The sequence below is a fragment of the Pygocentrus nattereri genome, chromosome 18 (genome assembly GCF_015220715.1).
Source record: "Pygocentrus nattereri isolate fPygNat1 chromosome 18, fPygNat1.pri, whole genome shotgun sequence".
NCBI lineage: Eukaryota > Metazoa > Chordata > Actinopteri > Characiformes > Serrasalmidae > Pygocentrus > Pygocentrus nattereri.
Window position 1 is genome coordinate 15,347,552 of NC_051228.1, and position 17,431 is coordinate 15,364,982.

A 17,431-nucleotide genomic window follows, 5' to 3' on the forward strand; every position below is an offset into this window, starting at 1 on the left:
TCAGGGTGAGGGAAGCTTAACAGTTTACTACAGCAGCAGGACTAGCATAATCACTATCACCATACATTAATGGTGTGGGTTAAATACTTTCCTAATATATTTAATCATCTACAGCAATACTGAATTATCTTCTGCACACTGTGTTTAGAAACAGTACAGGAAATGCAATACTTTGTAGTTTAGGTATGGCATCTGTAAATCCGACCTTTTTTCTCGTTTCAGTTTTTATTTCACTTAAAATGTCATGTGCACTGTTTGCCAGCACTTAAGCGAGGCGTAGATTCAAACACATACCAATTTGCAGTTAAAATGCTGTATAATTTATCCTTATTCATAAACAAACTTTAATATCGGAAATATGGTGATAGCGAGTTACACACTCCAGCCTACTAATATATTTATTATTTAAGCTAGTTTAAAGTCGTCATTCCCTCCTCGTCTGGGGGCGTGGCTATGCAAGACCCCGCCCTCCCCGCCGTGGCCGTATGAGTGAGCGGTGGGCGCTGGTGTAGATGAGAGAATGTCAAACTTGTTGCCGAGTGGCGAGATAAACACGTTCAACACGAGGATGAACTGGACAGGCTTCAGGAGCTCCCCGTTTTTTTAATGGTCAATTGAGCAGCCAGTCAAGTAAACGGGACTAAACGCAGCCGGTCGGATACGTTTCGCACAGTGACAAGAGTCGCGGTTGTCTTGGACATTCAGTTCACAGGCAACGGACGCAGAGACTGACTTTGTAAGACAAGTTTATCCTCTCGCGGATCAGGAACGGACGCTGTTAGAGTGGAGTGAGAGTTTTATAGTCCATATTCCCAGAGTGCTCTAAGATGGGACTGTACGCGGGCTACCCTGCTTTGCTTCGCAACGTGCTGGATTCGCCGTCGCTCCCGGGAACGCTTCGCTTTGTAAAATGAAAATTATGTGTTTATGAAGATGTGCGTTTTCCAGGGTCAACTCCTTAAGGTCACTTACTTGTCCTCGTCATCTGCAAAGGGACCAAAGTTTTTCGCACTACGTGGATATCACGCAGACTGCACTCATGTTGGGTCTCCGGAGGTATTGGCTATTAATCTCATCCCAGTTTTTATCATAAATATGTCATCGCATTATTCATAATAAATAACAGTACGCACTACTTATAACAAAGACGGGGCTTTTATTGATAATAATTTTATCACAGATACGTATTTTAGTGACTTATTTAAGATTTATTTTATATATATATTTTGTTGTTAACAGTATGGACCCGGTTGGAAAGGAAGAAAGTAAGAAAAAATACATGGAATTACAGAAAATGGGATACCATCACTTCGGATTGTTTGCTTTGATCTTGTTTTAAACTGTGGATTAAAGAAAGCGAATTGCACAAGCCATTGTGCAGAGTAACAATGAATGCTAACTATAACACTTCTGGATTTCACATGAAAGCACCATCAGTAGCTGTAGAACCAGTCTTGGATCCTTTGAATGAACCCCCCATGCAGGGGCTCAACTTCATGCCAGGCGGAGAGCCGTATGGATTCCAGCCTCACAGCCATGGGGATATGCTTACTACAGGACTACAGCAGCAACATCAGCTCCATATGCCGCCACCTTTCAACAGCCAACAGCTTAATCCTGACCAGCCTTCACACCCCTACCAGGATGGGGTCGCTTCGTGCTTGCATGGAGACAGACACATCGGCTTCAGTGGCAGAAGTACAGGCCACCAGCAGATGTTTGTGTCAGAATTTGGTCAGCTCACAGAAGCCCAGACGCGAGAATGCCTCTCGCAGCAGCAGCAACGGCTGGCTAGTATGCCTGATTACCATCTCCACGGCCATCCTAACAGCAATCATGCCGTGCCAGCCCCATGTTTGCCTCTGGACCAGTCACCTAACCGAGCTGCGTCTTTTCATGGCCTTCCATCTTCCTCTCCTGAAAGCAACAGACTGGAGCACTATAGGCTTTTCCCACAGGGAAGGGTGGGTGGGTCGCAGTACTGTTTCCCATGTGATCCTCTGCCTGGCCATTTTGATGTGACAGGATTCCCTACTCCCGACTCCACAGAGCCCAGATTCTCCTACTGCGAAGCGGAGAGCCAGATGGCTGGCTGTAATTTCCCCACTTTCACTCATGGCGCCTCCCGAGCTTTGATCGGCAGTTCTAAAGTCAACCAACAACTACCTCAACAAAACACATATTCAGAGAGGTTTGGGAACAGGGCGAAATTGGAACCAGGAGTCTCTGCTAGACATCACCTCATGGCCCAGCAGAGAGGACCCATGACCAGACAGAACCCTGGGTCCCCTGTTCTTCCCCAGTTGTACCATGCCCCAGACTTTGTTCCAAATAGTCCAGACATGCAAAATGGCAGTGCTGTGGTCCATGCTCAGCATGGCCAGATGGATCATCCCATGCACAGATTAAGTAACCACGGCATGCATTCTTTTGGGGAGCCCATGTTTAATGTTCCCCAGCTTGGACCTCAACCACCCCATCAGCAGCACCTCAACTCCTTTCCCTATTTGAATATGGCCAAGAGGCAGCGGTTTGATCTCCCAAATGGCTCTGCTGGAGAGAGCTGCAGCACCATGAGCAGCAGCTTACATAATCGGCCGGGCCTTGAGAACCACCTCTCTCCCTCTGCCTTCCCTGCTCCCATGGGGGACTTCACTGGTCATGTGATAGATGGTTTTCCATCAGGCCTCCCACCATTGAGCTGTGGTCCACACCAACAGCAGCCACTGCCTCGCCGGCAAAACGCAGCTATGATGATTAAACAAATGGCATCCAGAAATCAGCAGCAGAGAACGAGGCAAGCTGAACTCCAGACTGTAAGTCACCAGGGGGACCTAACACCAAATGCCATGGTTCAGAGAGGACCGCTGGGTAGTATGTCGCAGGTGAATTTTGAAAAGAAACATAATTTTCATGGCAACTTTGAGGCTCAGAGCCCCCACCTACCTCACGAAAATTCTTGGTTTCCTGATTCACATCAGCAGTGTAGGGAAACTAATATTCATGCAATGGAGCATACACAAAATGGACACAATCCTATGTTTAGACCAGGGGTCACAACTGGGGACATGCAGTCTTTAAATTCCCCTGGGCCACACAATCAGTTTGAAAATGGCATGAACAATCCTCTGCAGGTACATCTACCCAATGAAGGAACAATGCAGCCAAACACACACCTGGACAGGAGGCATCATGAATTTGGAGGAGCCACTATGAGGCGGCAACACAGCTTTCCTCCTGGGGGGCCATATCAGCAGGGAACTCCCCAAAGCAATCCTCCTGGCTTCAGCTCCTCACCAGGGAACTATCAATCCCATCCTGAGTACCTCTCCAGCCAACACCTGTCAGTCAGTAAGCTTGGGGCCCTGTCTTTGGGGAATTTAAACAAAGCCAGTACAAAAGACAGTGTGTTTGGCCAAAGCTGTCTGGCAGCTCTCTCCACTGCCTGCCAGAATATGATTGCCAGTCTAGGGGCCCCAAACCTCAATGTGACTTTTAATAAGAAGAGCCAAAATGAGGCCAAACGCAAACCAGGTCAGGTGGAGCAGGACGTAAATAGCAGTGGCGGTGGCGGGGCTTGTGGCCCAGGGGCAGAGTATTTTCAGAGCAATGCTTCTCAGAATAGTCAAACATCTTGCTCTGGGAATAACAACAATGCAACAGCGGGTCAAAGTGCTCCAGGCCAGATGGCGAAAAGGGAAACTAGCACCCTCTCCCCAAACAACAACATAGATTCCGGAAATGAAGGGAAAGCAGCAACAGGCAGTGGCCGAGGAAGGGGAAAGAGAAGACGGGACAGTGGGCACATAAGTCCAGGAAACTTCTCCCCCTCATGCAGCAGCAACCCTATGGTTAGTCCAGGCCAGCAAACATCTTCTTTGAGTATAGGCATTGAGGGCCGTGGCAGGACACCTGACAGCTCTCTTGTCTCCCCTTCCTTTGGAAAACCTGATCTTGCAACTTCTATGGATAGTGGTATTCAAAGCGTGGGAAAATCTGATGGTGTTTCACCTTGTATGGATTATCTAGATGATGCTAGCCCTCACTACAGCAATGAGGATCCTAGGACCAACAGAACCAGCATGAAATGTAATTCAGACAACAGGACTGGTTATCCTGACACGCCTTGCATGGAGCAGGTAAGGACACCGCTGGGTAGCTCGGGCCAAGATGAGGTGCATCCTCTGGAGATTCTCCAGGCTCAAATACAGCTGCAGAGGCAGCAGTTTAGCATTTCAGAGGACCAGCCACTTGGAGGAAAGACTGGCAAAGAGCCGGACTGCGCGTCTGGACTCAATGGAGACTGTGCTCTGACAAGTGGCAGCCCAGAGTCAGGAAAGGGCTCTGTGAATACTATTGACCTTGACTCTCTCATGACAGAGCAACATGCCACCTGGTATGGCCCTAGCAGCAAGGCTTTGATAAAGGACCATGGGAATGGCAAGTGCATGGGCTTCTGGGACAGAGCAAGAGGCCAGAGTGACAACAAAGAAGGTAAATGCAATGGACTTGCAGAGTGAGCATGATGAATTGTTGGTTTTATGGACTGTTGAGTTTACTGTGATGACTTAATGGCCGGATAATGAACAACTTTAGGTGGCTTAACCTCTGGGGGCTTTACAGCTTATCTTTCTCCGAGAAACAATCTTTAATTAGCACACTTTCCTACACTCTGTCTGGAGCTGACATACACAGCATAAAGAGGAAAAATGTGTTTGTTTTTTTTTTTGCTAGAATAGAGCAGTGTACAATCTGTGGTGGAGAAACATAGTTCAGTTCAAATTCAGAAAAAAGTCCAGGGCCATTAAAAATTTCCTGTTTTTTTTTCTTTTTTTCAGACAGATAAAAATAGCCATAGACTAAATTACAAAGACAGTCAGGATTTCTTCATCTCAGACTGCCTGTGTTTTATTATCAAATGACAGAATGCTAAATATCAGTACGCAAGCTATTAAGATATTTGAAATAAAACATTATCACGTTTAAAAAAAACTGTTAAGCATAGTACCATGAGGTAACCAGAGTAGGATCAATTGAAAATAAGTGAAAAACCTTTCAAACCTCTACAAAGACTGTGTTCACGCAGCATTTGGTTTTCTCTGTCAGGTTTAACAATATTTATACAACTAATTTATTTTTATTATTATTATTATTACCCTTAATTTTGAATAATTTCTCTGTACGGACGTAGTGTAATTTCGCGTTCCTAGATGGGGTGAAAACAGAGTACAGATAGTTTGCAAACACTAATCCTATATCCATAATTACTGTATTACATAATTACTGACACATTTTGTCGATTTCGAAAATGTGATGAGGCATTTCTGTGACATTGCTGTGTAAAACTGAAGTAGCATTTCAAAATATCTTGACACACAATTTACTTACTTATTAGCTTTGTAATCAGAAATAAGACACTGTGATACCTCAGAACTTACCCTGGCTAATGTGTCCGTTTCTTGAGAGAGCTTTATAAATGACAGGCAGTTTCTTGGGCTCGTGTCAGTGTTTGGAGTCGGAGGTGTCTGAGAGTGTTTGGTGAATTGTTTAATTAGTTTTGTCCATTAATCTCCTCAGATTAAACTCCGTCCAGCACGTTTCTCCCGGGGCTTATTTCCCCCTTTGTCTCGTTATCAAACCCCGCGAGATTTACGACATTCAGCGCGTGGCCCAGTTAGAGCCACGGCGCCGGACGGATGTATGGATTCACTGCGAGTGCTTTTAAGATTTGGCACATGATGTATTTCCCTTTTTTTCTTAAAACAAACAAACAAACAACAACAAAAAAACACATTTTCCAAGTGAGACATTTTAACAGCCCTAAAAAATAAAATCAATGAAATATTTTTAAAAAAAATATACAACGCGGTAGTCTACTACAGTTGTCATGTCTAATTCTGTGATATATGATGATTTGATCAGCATTAGGTTGGCCTACGTAGTTTAGTGAGACAAAACGTAATGTTTCAATGTCACAACTGCGCTCAAAGCATAAGATTCGTTATTGTCCTCAGCCTTTACTACCACTGTGATTAGTAATGACAGATTCGTCTAATTTAAAATGTGTTCTTCTCCTTTACCTGTTTGTCTTTTTATTAATATGTTGTTGTTTGAAGTATCCCGTTTTCATAGCCTTCTCTGTTGCCATTAGGTTGTGATAAGGCTGTTATCATTATTTATATGTTTTGTTTATAGTTTTTTAGTGGCTAGTGAAAATGCATGTATGGTGGAAGAACTGGTTTGCTTTTTGACAGGTTTTGTATTTCTCATTTTTAATGTTCCCTTAACATTGCTGGTAGCTTAATGAGAGGGTAATTCCACTGATATTTCAAAATTGCAGCATAATTAAATCATTCAGATGTAAACAGAGACATTCAGAGCGATTTGATGTGACTTGGTCTATTCTAGACTCTATTGCAGTGTCCGAATTGATCACAGTGGTGGTGATTGGAACCAGACGTCTGAAGAGATTCGGTTTCAGAATCTTTTACATGTAAAGGTTATGAATATGTATTTACCATACTTTTGAGAAAAGGCTTTAGACTAATACATTTACCAGTAAAAACTCAGAAGACGTGTAGGTCAACGGGTTAATTTGGAATATAAATTAAATGGCTTATTTGTGTTTTGAAAAATCGGAGTCAGTAAATTTCTCAACAGTGCACCATTTTATATCCAATACTTTTTACATCTAAACAATTCAATTGTGCCAAAAAAAAGGTGGAATTCATTAAAGTAGTATTTGAAGATAGTGTGCGATTGCAAAATTACACAAGGTGGAAATTCAGATTCCACAAGGCTGAATGTGACAGACAAAGAGAGAGCAAGATATGCTCTGCTGTAATACTATCCGTGCTGATAGGAGAAGACTGTCAAGTACAATACTTCGAACAGGAGCTGTCGGATATTCTGACAGCATTGAGGCTCAAAGAATAAACACAAGGTCCAAGATAAGAACTACACAATGCAAATGACTCCTAGCTCTCTCTGGGGAAAACAAGCTCAAAACATCACAGACTGGAAACACAAGGACAAATTTAGTGAAGCAAGCATTCATCGTGTAAGAAAAGAATCATTTCTTGCTGTTCATGCTCATGTTTTGTTTTTTATACATTGTTTTTTAGCACCTCTTCAAGTCCAACACACAACACAGGGAGTTTTCAACAATCCTTTTCATTAGGGAAGATGACCATAATAGTGAGATATATAGCACTTCTTTCTCTTTCACTGGTCTTGATGCTCATGACATCTGAATGGTATTGCAAACTGGACACTGAGACTAGTGGACTAGTGTGTTGGTGTTCACTTCTGCAGCTAGAATCATTTTCTACTTTCTGATGCTTGGAAAAACATGCATGCGCACCATCAGCCAGAGTGATGTTTTGTGAACTTCACTGTAATTTACATGAGCATGCCTTTTATGGGAATGTTTGTCTATCAGAGTGAATTAAGGTGTCTGATGTTTTCTGCCAGCGCTCCTCCTGTACACGGTACTTTTTTCCATTAAGAACGTAAAGAGAAATGATGATCTTGTCTTGGCATTTCCCACTTGGCTTTTGCGAAAAGGGAGGCCTGTGCTGTCAGAGATGCATCAGAGTATCTGAAGCCTCTGCTTTGATTAATACATTCTCCATGCAACACCCTTTTACTTATAAACCAGTGCTATATGTGCTGGGTTGCTGTGCATCCAGGCTGAAGACACTTTCCTGATGTAAACAGTATGTTTATTTGAAACTATTCTATTCTTCAAACAGTAGACATACAGTCATGTGTGCATACAGGATAAAGTGTGCTATCAAAATGTATTAAAATATGTAAATGTACATGCAATACTCACTTAACAATAATAGTTTTAAAATGGTTTTGGCTTGAACAGACAGTTCTAGGGAAAAAAATGATCATTGGTACATTTTACATTATGTGAAAGATCTTTCAACTTCCAAAAGGTGCTTTCTACTTTCACATCTCACATCATCTTTACAAAATGGGTTTTTATGTTGATGTAAACTGTTGATATACAAATACAGTGACACTAGATAAATGCTGCTGTGACTGGACTTAACAGATTGGCCACCAATGGCTCACCTACCAGTGATTACAAAATTCAGGACTGGAAACTAAATTCAGATCCAGATATGAAGACCTCTGACAAAAAACTACAACTTTAGATTCCCTCAGGCAGTAGGTCAGGGACACCTATACAGTTTGTATTTTTCTGTATCTCTATCCCATTTAAAATTTGTGAGTTGGAGCAAAACTGTGGATCAGCTAGGGGCCCTGAGAACCAGTTTGAGAGCCATTGCCTGAGGGAATCTTTTGTAATCACTGGTAGGTGAGCCATTGGTGGCCAATCTGTTAAGTCCAGTCACAGCAGCATTTATCTAGTGTCACTGTATTTGTATATCAACAGTTTACATCAACATATTTGTACATCAACTACCAGTGATTAGACAATCCAGTGCTGGAAACTAGATTCAAGATCTGGGTTTGAAGTCCCTAAAAACCCCTATTTGGCATCATCTTCTAAAACTCAAAGATTAGTCATGAGGATGACCAACTGTCTTGTCCCTTCAAAAGGTCGATTGATTGTCATGCAGACTAAGTAGGAGAATAGTACTGTGTATCTTTACATCATATACAGTTCTCGATTTCAGCCTCAATGAAGTTCTTTGTAACTTTGTAAGCCCCAGTTGTTGAGCTCAGTTTATACTTTTTTTCCCATTTCAACTCCCAGTCATTTTATAATATGCATCTGTGAGATCACTGAAGATCACCACACCCTTATAGCTACAGGAGAGCTACCTTCAGTCTTTCTTCTTCCTTCTTTGCTGTGGATCAGAGCGTGGGCCCTGCGAGCTGCATATGGAGCAGAAGGGTGTTACTGGTCCATGTGTTGAGGTTTTAGTGCCTGTAGAGTGCTGGCCAAAGGCAGTGTGTTTGAGAGCCAGACAGAGCAAGTCAACCATCCAGACAGCAGCAAGCCATCCACACTGGGCCCCGCAGCTGGCCTGAGTTCCGAAGCCTTCCTCTCCCTCCATCCCTCCCTCCATCCTTTCCTGCTCCTGCCCCTGAGCTCATGAAGGCAGGCCCTGTACGTCGCTGTGGCAGCGGGTGGGGTGGGGGTTTGGCGGTTGCGGGGGCTAAAACAGCCCCAGGGCTCAGATGTGAGACTCCCTCAGTGCTTTTCGGGCCTCCAAAAAAACTGTGAAAAGCCCTTTCATACCCCTCGGCCTCGCTCCCCGCTCACTCTTTAGAATATTTTAGGGTAATTTCATTCGAATTTGTCAATGGAAATTCGAACCATATAACAGCATATAAAAAGGGCTCCAAGAGGGACTCGTTTATGTAAAAAGCGAGCACGAGTGCCAAACTGTTTCTGTGCTCTTGCTCTTGTGTGAGGGAGGCACCCACCGGGCCCCCCCAGTTGTGTTGGCAGGTGTTTAGAGGCTTGGAATAAAACTACCCAACAATGTCAAGTAGACACTCCAAGACTTGAGTAATGAAATGTGCCCTGCTGCGATGATTTGCAAGATTGAGCTCAAATAGCTGGAATGTTCTAATCCTAATAGGTTTGCTGTTTAACCCTGTGATACAATCTTAAGATCTTTCTCCATCTCTTTCCAAAGGGCTTGGGTAGGACTGCTTTTTTGGATGTCCCTCAATGGCTCCTCGCTGTATCGCTGAAGAGGTATCAAGATTTTTTTTTTAGTTCTTCTGAGTTAGTTTAAGTGATGCCTCAAATAACCTCATATTTAAAGTAACAGCTTACAGCTAGATCCAGAATTTTAGGAGGACAGTGACTAGTTGCATTTACTGAGTTACCTGTACTTAAAGGGGCATTCTGGCCTAAAACTAGCATGTAATATGTTAATTGTTATGTTATATGTATTTCTGAAGTGTGTGATTTTGTATCATTATCAAGTTTTTATCCATCAGTGTCCTTGCCACTTTTTCGAGCTTAAGCATTTTCTTTTAGACCAGAATGTGAAGAATAGTGCCTAATAGGCTTACTTTCCTATGCTGAAAGATGCTGTATGTGCAGATCTACAGGGAAGCAAATTCTTTACTCCAACTCAGCTTGTTTTTGTAGGCAACTTTTACTTGAATAACGAATCATTATTTCATAGAAGTAGGGTAAAGCTTTTTTGCTATAATGTAAAGTTGTAATACAGTCACTCAAAAGCCTGTAAATCAATTAAAAACATAGTTAATTCAATACATGATGTAAACTTTTCAGTCCTAAAAATAAATTTTGAATTTATATGGGACAACATGGACTTGTCTCCTTGTTTACTTTGGGAGGCTTAGCACTAACACTGTGTTAACACTATCATGTAGAGGCTGTACTTTAGCCTGGGCAGCACTCACTGTGAATTTGTGCTTCAAAATGTGCTTTTTACAGACACCAAGTGTAATACAAGTATGAATTCTGTGATTTGTACTTATAACCTAGTAACTGAATCCCATCTATACGACACCATGACTAAGAGCAGGTCCTGCCTGTTTAACTGCATAAAATACTCATTTGACAGTTGAGGAAGTTAGTGTGTGCACTGCTTTCCCCTTACAGTACTTGGGTTTAAGGCCTCTCTGCCCACCTCTGAGCACAGCTATTGCTTACTTGCCCTGTTTGAAATGAGTTGTGTCAACTCTGAAATTTGCTCATGCTATGGTTTTTGGACTCTAAAATGGCAGAATGACTGACATGTGTCTCTTCTCTGCAGGTGCTGCTCAAGCGCAGTGAGGGAGTGGGGGAGGACTTGAAGGAGGCCACCCGCAGTGCCTGTCTCCTTGCTGCACAGGGGAACTGGGGATGGAGTAGCCCCTGAAAGCTCCACTCCTAGCCTGGAGCACATCAAACTCAGAGACACCCAAGATCAGCTCCACGTAATCGGAGGGGGTGGGGGGAGAAGACCCCCCCCCCCTGCCTGCTCCCACTTGATGGGTGATGTTCAGTCCCAGTAAATTTTTCTGCTGGTAATCGGATACCATCTTCACAGGAACAGTAAGGCCACCATCTCACTGTATGCTGCTAGGAGGCCACACATTCACAACCTCTACTGGAAACTTCACCACAGAAGAGACTGAGGACTACGCGATTTGGGAAACATACATAAGCACACCAGATTGGAATGTTGGACAGCATTGTTGAATTGCTTTTAGCAGATATTTTTTAAAATCTTTTTTCGCCATTTGTCCTCTTTTCTAGTTTTGTTTTACCTCATTTTTTTAAACATTGAAGTGAAAATCAGAATATATATTTTGCAGTATTTTTTGAGATCTTTCTGAATGTATACATTGGTGAAGAGGTGAACATATTTCTCTTCATCCAAGTCACGGTGGTCCTAAGTCAGTTTTAGGTGAAAACCCAACTCATTCTGCCCACGTGTTGTGTACGAAAGTGACGCACAAGCCTAATGCTCAGTTTATGAGTTGCGTGCATGGAAAATTACAAAATGCGCTCGTCTTCCTCATGCATGTGATGTAAGGGAGGGCTGCGTAATACGTGGAAATATAGTGCAAAAATGGGTGAAGATATTACATGTGTGATTACATATTCTATTCAGTTTACTAAAGTTGAGGCCACTGGTTTTGTATCAGTTTTTCTTTACCTTTTACAGCCCAGTTTAAACTCACATTAAGCTGCAGTCACAATATGCTATAGCAGCTTGTATTACCTGTGAAATGAGTGACCAAGGCTGGTCCGGAAGATTGGCGACAAAAAAACCTCCATGTTGAAGCAGTTAGCAAGCTCGCTAACTTGCTCAACAGTAATGACACAAAGGGTAAACATAATTAAACGGATATTTGCTCATGAGTCAATATTGTGCTGCACACTGAGTCGTAGATGTAGATAACTGGCATAAATGACAGCAGTGCTGTGACTTGTTTGCAGCTGCAGTTAGCCAAGGAGCTAACAAGCGGACCGATGATACCGACTCCTGGGGTATCATGTAGTCTCTCTTTCATTTGTTTATGTATAGCCAGCAAGGTTGTGCTTAGACACTGCTAAATTAGCATTTGCTTCATTTTGAAGGTTCTGTGCTAAGGCCATCCCTTTAGAGGTCTACATGGGCTAAGCAGTAGCACGACACATAGAGGATGCTAATTCACACATCAAGGTTCACCAAAGTTGATCTCGATGCAGAATTTTGCTGATTTATCCTGGATGTTTGCGATGTGAAATTGGTCATCATAGTAAAATGACACCCCTGCAAAATGTTTCATTTGGAAGAGCTTCATTCATTGACAGCTCTCTCTCTCTTTGTCACAGTCATTTTACCCTTTGTTTCGTCACTTATTGGTGGCCCCGTTGTTTCACTGCCTCTTTCAAACCCTGCAGCTCCTGAGCAGTTACGGGTTGGGGCTCCACGCAATTGTGATAAGCTGCAGTCTTAGTAAACGAAACATTAATTTCAGTCACAGTTTGCAGCTGCAACAAGGCCCTCATACGGAAATCTGCCCCTGAACATTCTTTTCTTTCAGAAATCTCAAAGTCTGGCTAGTTCCACTAGTTATTTCATCCGTAAAACCACCTCAATTCTCATAAAGAAATGCACAATTAAATATATGTTTACCGCATTCATCCATCACAGATCCTTCATATCGCACATTCAAATCCCGTTTTTGTCCCACAGTGAGCCGCTTTAGAATTAAGACAGAAACTATTCACACCAGAAGAACCACTTTCAGTATTGTGTTAAAAACTCCTGGCAGTTTACTTGGTCCTCAGCACCCGGCTTTTCTGACTGCGGTGGGTCAACCTTTTGACTTTGAAAGGCCGGTGGGGGTTCTCTCCTCTCCCTACTGCTTTTGGAAATCTGATATGTAGGCTGAGCTCATCCCTTTGTGGCCTGCCTGGCCAGCGTCGGAATGCCATTGTTTCAAACCGATACTCTTCTCTATTTGGGTTTTCCCCTTCACTCAGCCTTCATGGGCAAACTGAGCTTCTCCCTGCTTTTAAGCTAACTGGTGCTGAATATGTTTGGCCAGAATTGGCAGCCCATTCAATAGGAGACAATAGCCACTGACAAAAGACTTCTCCCTTTTAAGAAAATGGCTTTCCATCTGGCAATTTAAAAGGTCTTTAACCAGTTTATTTGTGTTTGACACTTCAGTATTTCCATGCTCTACCTCTTCCCCTGTTTTGCTTTTTTTTTTTTTTATTTACTTGACATCTGGACACATCATTTGCTTCTTATTATGGCCTTTTTGCTAAATTTACACATGAATCTTTTTGAGAAGACTTTCTACATGTGGAAGTGGCTTTTTAAAGCCCGGAGCTTTCACTGCAATATTTACACAGCTAAAGATGTCCTTTTTGTGTCCTATAATTTGCTGGTGTTGTAAATAAACTGTATGGCAACTGTATATTATGGATTAATTAACAGGAAATATGTTGTAAATCACTGTTTTTTCTGCTCCTGACACTCATCAATATAAGTTGAGTGCATTAAGCGTTTGCTGTTTGTCATTCATGTCACAACATACAGATTTGTCCAAAGAATTGTAATCATGTTTAGTGACACCCAAGATTTCTTAAAAACAGCTTATTCATGTTAAATTCAAGTCTATTTTATTAGTGGTCTACAAAGGTACGAGATATAGCCTGGGAAATGCTAGTGTCATGCTTAGTCTGCACTTGAACAGTGGGAAAATAGTTTGAGAAAGAGAGTGTGTGTGTGTGTGTGTGTGTGTGTGTGTGTGTGTGTAATTCTAAAGTTTAAAAATACTTGTGAGAGGCCTGTGAGAGTGCTTAATGGGGTTTCCAATTTAAATGATTAAATGATTTGCTTGTTGCAAAGGCAGAAATATCTAAAAGCATATAGGGCATGACTAAACAGTTGAAATAGAATTATGTTTATTACATAAATTTAATCGTAATTAAATTGTTAAGAGGTAAACAGACTTATTCAGAAAGGTTTGATGGGAAATGTGCTGTTGTAGGGAAAGCTACTAAGTTTGTTCACAGTGGTGGTGATGGGAACCAGATATCTGAAGAGTGCAACGCCTCTAAAAATTCTCTCACAAAAAGCTATGAAGTGGAATGCTGCCTGATGCCTCAAACATTGTTTTACAATAATTTTGAGGTGAAGTTTTGACCTAAAATGCATTTTTTAAAATATTTTGATTACGTGCAGGGGTGTTGTTAGGCACAGTTGCTACTATTTTACCATTATCAACAAATTACACCAGGTCAGTAAGCTTCTCTATAGTTAATCATTTTACATCACTCTGAATGGTTCCTAAATGTTTATTAATGATTCTTGGCTTGGCAGTATGGTTCTAGGACGGACCTTGAATTGGTATTGAATACATTATGTCCAGGTTCTTTAAACTTTACAGGAGAATTCCACCAGTTTTCCAAAATCATCAACACAATTAAATCAAAAAGATGTAAATAAAATTATTCAGAAAGATCGATGTGAAACACTCCATTCTAACCTACTCAGAACTGTTTACTGAGTGGTCATAGGATCCAGACGTCTAAAGAGCTTAATACCTCAGAAATGTATTGCATGAAATAGGTATGAATACGCTGCTTGATGCCTCAGACGTTGGATTATGAGATAACAGATTTTTTAAATATGTTTATTGCAGAGAGGTGCATGCAGGGTGTTGTAAGACAAAATAGTCACACAGTTTACCACATTTTACTATTATCAGCATTACATAAAAAAATAGAAAAGACTTGTAGGTTGACTTTTTGTTGTCGACATTAGAACCCCTGGCTCCTATCACCACCACTGTAAAGAATTCCAAGTCAGTTCCTCTAATAGAATTCCTCTACAGTGAACCACTTCACATCTCACCACTTTGAATAACTTTGTTTACATCTGAATAACTGATATAAACAGATATTTGGAGGAATTCCCTTTTAAGAAAGTGCACACCTCTTATCCAAAATGGTCCTTCAAAGACTCACCAGTTTCAAAGTGGTTCTTCTATGGCTTCAAAGAATCTTTTTTGACCCCTTTATTATTTAAATATGCATGATTACAGTTGCACACATTCATAATCTTTCAGTCAGGTTACGTATGCTTATGATCTCTAATGAGGGACTGTACTGCAACAGGACAGAAAGGGTTAACGCTGCGGTGTCCTGAGGCTCCCAAGGGTGACGTACAGTCTAAGAGACGGAATCTTTAACAGGAAAAGCAGTCTGAAAAATGTCCTAGCACAGCTAGGCCGAAGGTGCATTTTCCTTGGCTGCCGCCAGACATTCTTGCACTTGTTTTTCCAATTTGCTGGGGCTGCAGCGAGACACTTTTCCCATTTGGAGATGGCTGCAAATTTCTCTTTTTGCTAGTTCATATTGTCATCAGGGGACTAATTTTCAGCTCTCTATAATTCCATTTGCTCTTAGCAATGCCCAAAAAACAAGAGATTTTTCACCCCACTACGGGTCTAAAAGAGTTCATACTGGTTTGAAACATAGCTTTTCAACCTTTATGGAGGCGTACACACTGTATTATTTATCACATAAACATTTTTAATGATTCAAAACATATGATGAATTAATGTGTTTATGTATTTGACCAATCCTAGCCACTCCAAGTCATTAATTGTTAATGCATTACTGTAAAAAAGTTAATATTTACAGGGTGAACATCATCTCATTTAGCTGCTCTGTTTGTCTTTGCTGGGCCTGTTTGAGTCCCAATATTTAGACAAACCGGTTTGTTGGAACACAAATATATTGGCACAGAGTTCTGGGCCTTGCCTCCTCCTTTAAGCCTGTAATATTCATGTGTGTTTGTTTTAGGCTGAGGATTGCTTTTCCATTCTTCCGCACGTGTATGTTTGCCAGAGTGGGGCTGCATGGTTTGCTCCTTACATACATGTTAATATGCAGGCTGAGTGGCTTCGACATTACGTGCTTTTGAGAGCCCCCTGACAGTCCGCCTATTCACTAGACCCCAAAGTAGGCTTCTCTATTCACGTCCAGCCGAGCCACGGCAGGGATGGCAGGCGAAAGAAGGGGGCAGAGGGAGGGCCATTTCAGCCCCTCCTTGCTGTCCAGAATGAGATTGGGCAATTGGTGTGCAAATGCCACCGGCTGCCCAAAGCCTGGTGGTCCCCGATAGAGCTGAAGCTTTCTGCGTGTCCCCTGAATTTTTCATAGGTCAGCCCACACAATGCACACATAAATAGCTGGGCCGTACTGATGGAAATCAGCATTTGCGGGGGAGAGAGGGATATAGGGGTAGAAACAAAATCCACCCACCACACAATGACGAGTAAAACAAAGATTTTAGTATCTTGTTAAATAGAGCTCAATCTGCTCATCCCAAAGGAAGCTAAAGAAAAGCAGGGAACTCTTTTTGGACTCTTTTTGCTTAGAAAGAAAGAATGAGGAGGAAGAGAGGAGCTGGGCGGCAGTCGGGGGTGCTCTTAGTTGTCTTGTGCTTGGGAAAGCCTGCTACATCTTTTTTGGGCTTGGGGGGGAGGGACACTTGTCTGAGTTTGTGAAAAACTTCTCTTTGTACAAGTTGTATGGAGCAAGTAAACAAGTGCTGTGGGCCAGTTCAGACGGTTGGGATACATTTAATGATTCTTTTATCATTGATTCCAAAACAAAACTGGGAAGCTTACCATATGAATGGTCAGTGGTTCTCAGCAGTGGAAGTGACAGAAGTGTGCACTGGCAGACAGAGTAGTTGACTTATACAACCATATGTAAAAGTTTGAATACCCCAAGTTACATGTTTTGCTGATTTATTTTCAAAATAAAAATAAGGTAACATCTTCTACAGGGAACAAACTTAGTTTGCTCTAGTGCACAATTTCTATTATTTGCTAAGTTTATATTAAAGTTTCATATAAAAACATAACATAAAATATAACATGCACAGAGCAAACATTTAATTTTTTAATATTTTTACCCCAATATATTAAATTCAGCAAATAAACAGTAATTGTGCTTCTAAAATCTAATAAAATAAACATGTAATTTGACCAGAGTGCACATACTTTTTCACAACTGTAGGCAGAGACAAATTAATTAATTAATATAGCAAATCCTTAAATCCTTAAAGTATTTAGTTCCTAAATTATATATATATATATATATATATATATATATATATATATATATATATATATGGCTTCACCAATCTTCTTCAAGGTTCTCTCAATACAATACCCAGCATGCATTTTGCAAATATATTACAGGAACATTGAGAATTCCAGTGGTGTTAACCAGCCTTGACCGTTAGCCTAGTCACTGATCTATGGGCTACTAAATTCAACCAAGCTAGCATCAGTGTAACTCTTATCTCTGTTGTTGAATTAAATCATAAATAGTTATATTGTCTTTGTTTAGCACAAAATGGATGCCAGAAACAAGTTTTTCTTTTTCTTTTTTACCCCTTCAGCCAGAAAAAAGAAACAAGTCTGAGGTAGGATAACTAACCAGCTACCTTGCTAA

The 17,431-nt window shown here is 41.5% G+C and overlaps 1 protein-coding gene across 1 annotated transcript; it reads left to right on the forward strand.

The window, feature by feature from the left end:
- The first annotated feature begins 504 nt into the window (after positions 1-504).
- mn1a (meningioma 1a) lies at positions 505-13,457 on the forward strand. The gene is made up of 4 exons (XM_017693684.2): positions 505-1,056; positions 1,240-4,494; positions 9,627-9,688; positions 10,725-13,457. The coding sequence occupies exons 2-3, from the start codon at positions 1,389-1,391 to the stop codon at positions 9,635-9,637; spliced, it is 3,117 nt and encodes a 1,038-aa protein (XP_017549173.1). The 5' UTR covers positions 505-1,056; positions 1,240-1,388; the 3' UTR covers positions 9,638-9,688; positions 10,725-13,457.
- Positions 13,458-17,431: the final 3,974 nt, after the last annotated feature.